Source organism: Littorina saxatilis, linkage group LG2 (assembly GCF_037325665.1).
Source record: "Littorina saxatilis isolate snail1 linkage group LG2, US_GU_Lsax_2.0, whole genome shotgun sequence".
NCBI lineage: Eukaryota > Metazoa > Mollusca > Gastropoda > Littorinimorpha > Littorinidae > Littorina > Littorina saxatilis.
The window spans coordinates 84,218,438-84,227,323 of NC_090246.1; the positions used below are offsets into that span (position 1 = coordinate 84,218,438).

An 8,886-nucleotide genomic window follows, 5' to 3' on the forward strand; every position below is an offset into this window, starting at 1 on the left:
TAAAAGAAATATTTTAATTACAATTTTCAGATATTTAATGGCCAAACTCATTAATTTTTAGGCCTCCATACTGAAATGCAATACCAAAGTCCGGGCTTCGTCGAAGGTTACTTCAACCAAATTGATTTAAAAATGGGAGTGTGACAGTGCCGCCTCAACTTTCACAAAAAGCCGGATATGACGTCATCAAATACATTTATCAAAAAAAATTTAAAAAATGCTGGGGATATCATACTGAGGAATTCTCATGTCAAGTTTCATAAAGATCGGTCCAGTAGTTTTCTCGGAACCGATCTATACACACACACACATACACCACACCCTCATCTCGATTCCCTCTCTATGTTAAAACATTTAGTCATAACTTGACTAAATATAAAAAGAACTGTACATGTGATACTATATTTTATGTCTTGTGCACCACATTCAGCCTTTGAATTAAAAACAAAACAAAAAATAAAACAAAAAAACAGGAAATAAAAAAAACATGTATTTTGTTATATGTTCTTTCAAAAGTTATTGTTTTGACTTGGCACAGTTGCAATAAATCTCATCACAGAAAGTAGTACCTAAAAAAAAGTTAACAAAAAATAAATCTTTTTCTTGCTGTCTAAATTACTGTTAGCGACAGGAAACGGCTTCAATGCCATCATCTTGTCATGGAAAGTAGAACATATCAGTACAGATCAATTCGAAGCTCTTAAGGCTGAGGGGATATTGCAGATCTTGCAAATATTTCCTCAACACACCCCCTCCCCCTCTCACACACACACCTTCTATCCATAAGTTCATCAATTCTTAATGGACTGCACTATTAATTATGCTTTAAAATATTTTAAAGTAGTGCGTGCTAAATACCTCAATGGTTATGTTAAAAAAACAAATTGAAAGAAACAAACAAACCCTAGTTGTGTCTGTTTCGTAGTGAATTTGTCACCCCATCGGTGCAACTATGCATAAAGTTAAATTATGTTAATCAAAATATTGTTTCTTTTCTTCTTCCTTTTAAATATTTTTCTTATGTATTTTAGTTTAGTATTTTTGGTATAATATCTTCCAATACGTGTTATTTTGGTGCAAACCAGTTTTGACACCGTTCTGTCATTTCACAAGTCTGTATAAAGTGTAACCCCAGTTTTGACACCGTTCTGTCATTTCACAAGTGTGTATAAAGTGTAACCCCAGTTTTGACACCGTTCTGTCATTTCACAAGTGTGTATAAAGTGTAACCCCAGTTTTGACACCGTTCTGTCATATCACAAGTGTGTATAAAGTGGAATCCCAGTTTTGACACCGTTCTGTCATATCACAAGTGTGTATAAAGTGGAACCCTAGTTTTGACACCGTTCTGTCATTTCACAAGTGTGTATAAAGTGGAACCCCAGTTTTGACACCGTTCTGTCATTTCACAAGTGTGTATAAAGTGTAACCCCAATTTTGACACCGTTCTGTCATTTCACAAGTCTGTATAAAGTGTAACCCCAGTTTTGACACCGTTCTGTCATATCACAAGTGTGTAAAAAGTGTAACCCCAGTTTTGACACCGTTCTGTCATTTCACAAGTGTGTATAAAGTGTAACCCCACTTTTGACACTGTTCTGTCATATCACAAGTGTGTAAAAAGTGTAACCCCAGTTTTGACACCGTTCTGTCATTTCACAAGTGTGTATAAAGTGTAACCCCACTTTTGACACCGTTCTGTCATTTCACAAGTGTGTATAAAGTGTAACCCCACTTTTGACACTGTTCTGTCATTTCACAAGTGTGTATAAAGTGTAACCCCAATTTTGACACCGTTCTGTCATTTCACAAGTCTGTATAAAGTGTAACCCCAGTTTTGACACCGTTCTGTCATTTCACAAGTGTGTATAAAGTGTAACCCCACTTTTGACACTGTTCTGTCATTTCACAAGTGTGTATAAAGTGTAACCCCAATTTTGACACCGTTCTGTCATTTCACAAGTCTGTATAAAGTGTAACCCCAGTTTTGACACCGTTCTGTCATATCACAAGTGTGTAAAAAGTGTAACCCCAGTTTTGACACCGTTCTGTCATTTCACAAGCGTGTATAAAGTGTAACCCCAGTTTTGACACCGTTCTGTCATTTCACAAGCGTGTATAAAGTGTAACCCCAGTTTTGACACCGTTCTGTCATTTCACAAGTGTGTATAAAGTGTAACCCCAGTTTTGACACCGTTCTGTCATATCACAAGTGTGTATAAAGTGTAACCCCAGTTTTATGACCCCCCTGTTTTAAGATCTCCGCCCTTTAAAGGCTGCCCTTTTCGTAGCGTTCATTAATTAATTCCTATTGTTTACATGTGCCAATAATGTTATAAAACTGTACCTAATGGGATATAATAACGATTAGCTGTAGCTTTCGAACACAGAAAAAATTATTTCAGTATTGCAAAGTGTTTTTGATTGTGTCGAATGTAAACAAAACAGTCTCAAAGTGAAAGTGGATGTTTCCCGGAAATTGCGAAGTTAACAAGAATAATCTGGCGTGCGAATACCACTACGTTTTGCACGTGGAAGGTGAGCGATTTCCTTCACGCGGGGATTGGCAACGCTGTACTGTCTGTGTTGACTGTCTAAAAATAGCCCAAGTCCTGGAGAACATAGCAATAAAGAATTAATTATTTCTCGTAATTTGTAAGGACTTCAAACTTTGCAGGAAGCTTAATTTATACATCCCCGCAACGATGGGAAAAGCCCTGGAAGTAATTAAATAGGACAATGTCAGCCTTTAAGACCCGAGTTTTTCAGATTTTCTGTTCACAACGTCTGCAGGATTTACCTCAAGTTTAAGACTCTCTCCCTTTTAAGACCGGACTTTCTCAGATTTTTGGAGGTCTTAAAACAGGGTGCCAACCAGTTTTATCATTTCACAAGTATGTATACTGCACTACAGATAATGTCAAGCTCAATCTGCCTTTTGCAGTGTCATTAGCTGTCCCATTTTACTACTGAGTACATTCACCCCCAAAAAACAGTGTCAGGTCTTTGTAGGGCTGTGTCTGATATCACCCTGTTGAAAAAATGGATAGACCTGCACACCACTTGCTTCTACCGTGGAACCTCCCTTTTAAGACCTACAAAACCTGAGAAAAATAGGTCTTAAAAAGGAGGGAGTCTCAAAATGGAGGTACATTTACAGAGGCTGTGAAAAGTAAATCTGAAAATCAAGGTCTTAAAAGGAGGAGGTCTTATATCGGGGGGTTCGGGTCCTAAATGGGGGGTTCCACTGTACATGTATGTGGATGTTTTTTTTCTTACTGTATCGCCAGATCTATGATCCTCAGGCACAACAAAGTTTAAAAGAAATTGTTTCACCACAGGCAGGGTACATCACAAGTTTTGCGGACATCTGCAATAATACTAAAATATTCTTCAAGGTTTGATTTTGTTTACCTGCTTTTGCAGAATGCGAGAAAATATTGTTCAAAAGTCAAACATAAAAAAAATCAAAGAAACCCTCTCTCCGCTCATTATGATGCCTGTTCTTCCCCACTACTGCTCGTGATTTGGATGTGTGCATTCATCTACGCTACAGAGATTTGTCTCCCCTTTGTCTAAAATAAGTACATACCAAGCTTTCAAACTGACAAAAATTTGCCCCAGGACCCGGGGAAAAAATCCTTTTCTCCCGCTTCCTTTTTACTGTCACTCTGGTTATTCATTTGTGAAAAGTTTAAAATCATCTTGCTCAGTACCGCTCCCCCCCTCCCGAAAACTGACAGAACTCTTTATGTATGGTATTTTCATCTGATGTAAAACTGTTATAGAAGGTGAATCATACAATTTGTAAAAAAAAAAAAGAAACAAGTCGTGTGAAGCGATATAAAAACATTTAGTCAAGATCAACACCACAAACCAATCATCGACGAGACTACATTCAGATAGTCTCAGCTAGCCATACCGAAGACCGAGACTGGTCACACTCGCTGCCGCGAACCACACGTCCGTAGTACTTACTGAACCTGTTTTCAGTAATTCTGAGCACATTTTTAGAGTAAACATGACATATCTATATATTTTTGAATTTAGGAGAAGAAGAGGAATGCAATGCAGTCAATTTTAAATCTGTTTGCGAAAATTCGATTTTAATGACAACTTTAATGAGCAAACTGATTAATTAATTTTTAAGTTTCCAAACTGAAATGCAATACCATAGTCAGGACTTCGGCGAAGATTACTTGACCAAAATTTCAACCAATTTGCTTGAAAAATGAAGGCGTGACAGTGCCGCCTCAACTTTCACAAAAAGACAGATATGACGTCATCAGACATTTATCGAAAAAATGAAAAATATGTGTGGGGATATCGTACCCAGGAACTTTCATGTGAAGTTTCATGAAGATCGGTCCAATATTTTTCTCTGAATCGCTCTACACATACACACACACACACACACACACACATACATACCACACCCTCGTCTCGATTCCCCGTCCATGTTAAAACCTTTAGTCAAAACTTGACTAAATGTAAAAAGAGACGAAAAAAGAGAAAAGATTTCAAGACTCAAAACATCCCACCACTCCTGGAAATGTTTTTGAACAAAAATCATGCAAAATCGTGCAATCTGAAAATGCCAAGAAAAATACATGTAGCTCTTTAAATGTCCAAAATCTGCTGATCTCAATCCTTTACAGGTTCTTCTTACAAGCTGACTCACAAGCTGTGCCGCTTTACAATAAACTTCACAGCACTCACTCACACCATGTGGCGTTCCCGTTCCCTTGCGCAATGACAGGCAAAGAAAAAACTGTGAAGCTGGCATCAGGTGACATAATTCTGATCCCCGCCCCTCTCCCAACCTACACCCCACCAATCCCTCCAAAAATAGTTTTGTGCAGATAGCAGTAGGTGGAAAGGAGTGGCGGATTCTTTTCTGCCTGGTTATACAACATAATTATCTGATACCAATTTAAATTAAAAAAATGAAACTAAAATGGCCAACCTCACTGGGTTTAACCAAACAGCCTTGATCAAGCAGAAGGAAAGAAAATGCACAGTGTGACCTCAATTCATTCCAAAAGTAAAAGCAACATTTATCTCGCATACCCAGCGCAATTTTTTCTCTCCAAAAACAAAAAAACTAAACAAAACTGTAAAACAAAAACATATCCAGGTCAAAAATCAAAGATCAAAAAGAACAAAAATATCTCAGATATCCGGCTAACAATTTAAAATCTAAAACAAAAAATGGGGAACGCAACACCTGCAGGAAGCATGCGAGACATACTCGACAGCCCCCTACAAACAAGCGCGCCCCAATGGGATAAAGTCAAATGTCTGAGTCTAATGATCCTTTACATGAAAATGCCGTGTATCTTGTTAATTGGACAATAAATCTAGAGCTGTGTGGGGAAATTCATCCTTCAAAGGCCAGAACACCAAAGTGAACACCTTAAAGTGTGCATCAAACAGAACACTTCCATGAGACTTACCTTACATCCTTCACAGACCAGAACACCAAAGTGAACACCTTAAAGTGTGCATCAAACAGAACACTTCCATGAGACTCACCTTACATCCTTCAAAGGCCAGAACACCAAAGTGAACACCTTAAAGTGTGCATCAAACAGAACACTTCCATGAGACTCACCTTACATCCTTCACAGGTCAGAACACTGTAGTGAACACCTTAAAGTGTGCATCAAACAGAACACTTCCATGAGACTCACCTTACATCCTTCACAGGCCAGAACACCATAGTGAACGCCAGAAGACTTGTCCCCACACACCAGACACTTCAGGGAAGATTGCAATGTAGATGTTTTGGGCCCTGAAACAAACAAGTGAGACAAACTCAAAAAAAATTCAGCATCATCTTTTGTCTCAGCTGAATAAAACTATAATTTAGCTTGCAAACTGATCATGTGATATACAACAAGTCGCGAAAGGCGAAAATACAACATTTAGTCAAGTAGCTGTCGAACTCACAGAATCAAACTGAACGCAATGCAACGCAGCAAGACCGTATACTCGTAGCATCGTCAGTCCACTGCTCACGGCAAAGGCAGTGAAATTGACAAGAAGAGTGGGGTAGTGGTTGCGCTGAGAATGATAGCACGCTTTTCTGTACCTCTCTTCGTTTTAACTTTCTGAGCGTGTTTTTAATCCAAACATATCATATCTATATGTTTTTGGAATCAGGAATCGACAAGGAATAAGATGAAAGTGTTTTTAAATTGATTTCGACAAATTAATTTTGATAATAATTTTTATATATTTAATTTTCAGAGCTTGTTTTTAATCCAAATATAACATATTTATATGTTTTTGGAATCAGAAAATGATGGAGAATAAGATGAACGTAAATTTGGATCGTTTTATAAAATTGTTTTTTTTTTTTTTACAATTTTCAGATTTTTAATGACAAAAGTCATTAATTAATTTTTAAGCCACCAAGCTGAAATGCAATACCGAAGTCCGGGCTTCGTCGAAGATTACTTGACCAAAATTTCAACCAATTTGGTTGAAAAATGAGGGCGTGACAGTGCCGCCTCAACTTTCACGAAAAGCCGGATATGACGTCATCAAAGACATTTATTAAAAAAATGAAAAAAACGTATGGGGATATCATACCCAGAAACTCTCATGTCAAATTTCATAAAGATCGGTCCAGTAGTTTAGTCTGAATCGCTCTACACGCACGCACGCACACACACACACACACACACACACACACACACACACACACACACACACACAGACACACACATACACCACGACCCTCGTCTCGATTCCCCCCTCTATGTTAAAACATTTAGTCAAAACTTGACTAAATGTAATGAGTGACTAGACTTCTGTTTGCACACTTCAACCATGTTAAATCGTTTGGACTTTGAGAAACTGCAAACTGGCATTTTAAAGACATGTGCCATCTGCACTGTCTTTGAAAAAAAGGTATCCGAAACAATAACTATGATCCCTTTCATAATTACATATATATATACACAAGTTCATATGGGTTATATGTGGCACACTTTAATTTTACATCAGATGTCACAGATGTCCTTTGCATGGGTGGGACAGACAAATGTCATCAATCCTGGAGAACATTAAGGGGGGGTCTAGGGTCCCCCAGACGCTGAAGGATTTGTATAATTAACAACCCAAAAAACGTCACCACAGACATTACGAATCCAGATTTCCGGTATATACCGGAAGAACCCAACCCATGCATTTGGCATTGACAGCAAGCTAAACGCCACAACTTTTTTTTCCGAATTTCTAAAAACTTTGCCTGCGTGTCGTCATAACTGCCCAACTTTTTTCTCTCCATTTTTACATAGTTGGGTAAAGGTGACACCAAGGACTGCCTTTAACTTTTTAAAAATTGCAGCAACTATGATTTACAGGGTGGGCCATAAAAAGTGTCCACATTTAATTTGTTAATATTTTTCCTGTAAAGTGATATTTTCTTTTCTGTTTCAGATAGAATTTGAGACAAGCATCTTAGAATTCTTTTAAAGCCTGAATGGATCCCATTCCAGTACAGGAAAGGACCAAAATCGTTGAACTTTACTTTGCTACCAATTCTGTGGTTCTCGCCCAGCGCGCTTTTCGGAGAGAGTTCCCTGGCACACACTGTCCATGTGCGAGAACTGTGAAGCGCCTCGTGGATAAATTCAGGAACACTGGTAGTCTCGCAGATAACAATAAAGGACATAACCCTGAATTTATCCACGAGGCGCTTCACAGTTCTCGCACATGGACAGTGTGTGCCAGGGAACTCTCCGAAAAGCGCGCGCTGGGCGAGAACCACAGAATTGGTAGCAAAGTAAAGTTCAACGATTTTGGTCCTTTCCTGTACTGGAATGCGATCCATTCAGGCTTTAAAAGAATTCTAAGATGCTTGTCTCAAATTCTATCTGAAACAGAAAAGAAAATATCACTTTACAGGAAAAATATTAACAAATTAAATGTGGACACTTTTTATGGCCCACCCTGTAGATGTCGGCAAAGGATGTCAATCCTAACAAGATCCCTGGAGGTGTACTGCGCATAACAACAATGACATACTCCATCTTTCAGTTTATTTTCTTGTTCTTCTTTGTTTCACAGAATGCATTTCCTTGAAAATTCCTTCACTCAAGTGTAATACAATGACCAGATCACAATGTATCAGGGGAGCCAGAAGGAGGGCGAGGAAAGTGGGAGTGTTGAAATCAAAGTACAAAAACAGCTGTCACAGTTTTCATTCCACATAAATCACTGTGATGCATCCTGTGTTTTCCTCAATTAATTGAAAAGAGTAACAACTAACAACTGTAGCTGTCTGTACAAGTTATACGTACAAGTCATACTTAGGGCCCAAATGACAGATGTACACTTTGTTTTACCCAACAAATTATAACTCTTATTATCATGGAACGCTGAAGAAAAATAACTCTTATAATAATTTGTATTTTACAATCGTTAACAGGAAAGTTAGACGCCTCTAATAAATTGTGCAATGTCTCACAGGATTAAAAAACTAGTTTTCTATTTACCCTTGACATTATCTATTTTTTAGAGCTGAAAACTGCAGAAGGAAACACAAGTGTGCTGTTCTATTTTGAGGCAAGCGATTACCAGATTTTGTTTGAAGTATAAAATGTGGTTAATTAAAAGGACAGATATCCTTAATTAAATGTAGCCTGGCAGATACTATATGTACATAGTTAAATAAGTGTGTGATGTGTGTTTGAGAGAGAAAAAGAGGGAGAGAAAGAGAAATAGAGAGAGAGAGAGAGAGAGAGAGAGAGAGAGAGAGAGAGAGAGAGAGAGAGGACCAATAAATCTGAATTCATGTGGTCTAGGGTTGAGTGAGAGAAAGAGAGAGAGAGAGAGAAAGCCTGAGAGTGAGAGGATGATCGAGAGAGAGAGAGA

The 8,886-nt window shown here is 38.1% G+C and overlaps 1 protein-coding gene across 2 annotated transcripts in view; it reads right to left on the reverse strand.

The window, feature by feature from the left end:
- The window catches only part of LOC138959965 (ecdysone-induced protein 78C-like), a 60,519-nt gene that overhangs the window by 23,075 nt on the left and 28,558 nt on the right, over window positions 1-8,886 (reverse strand). For both annotated transcript variants that reach the window (XM_070331667.1, XM_070331668.1), the window contains exon 4: window positions 5,694-5,794. In XM_070331667.1, coding sequence (XP_070187768.1) covers window positions 5,694-5,794 — 101 coding nt within the window. The remainder of the gene's footprint in view (window positions 1-5,693; window positions 5,795-8,886) is intronic.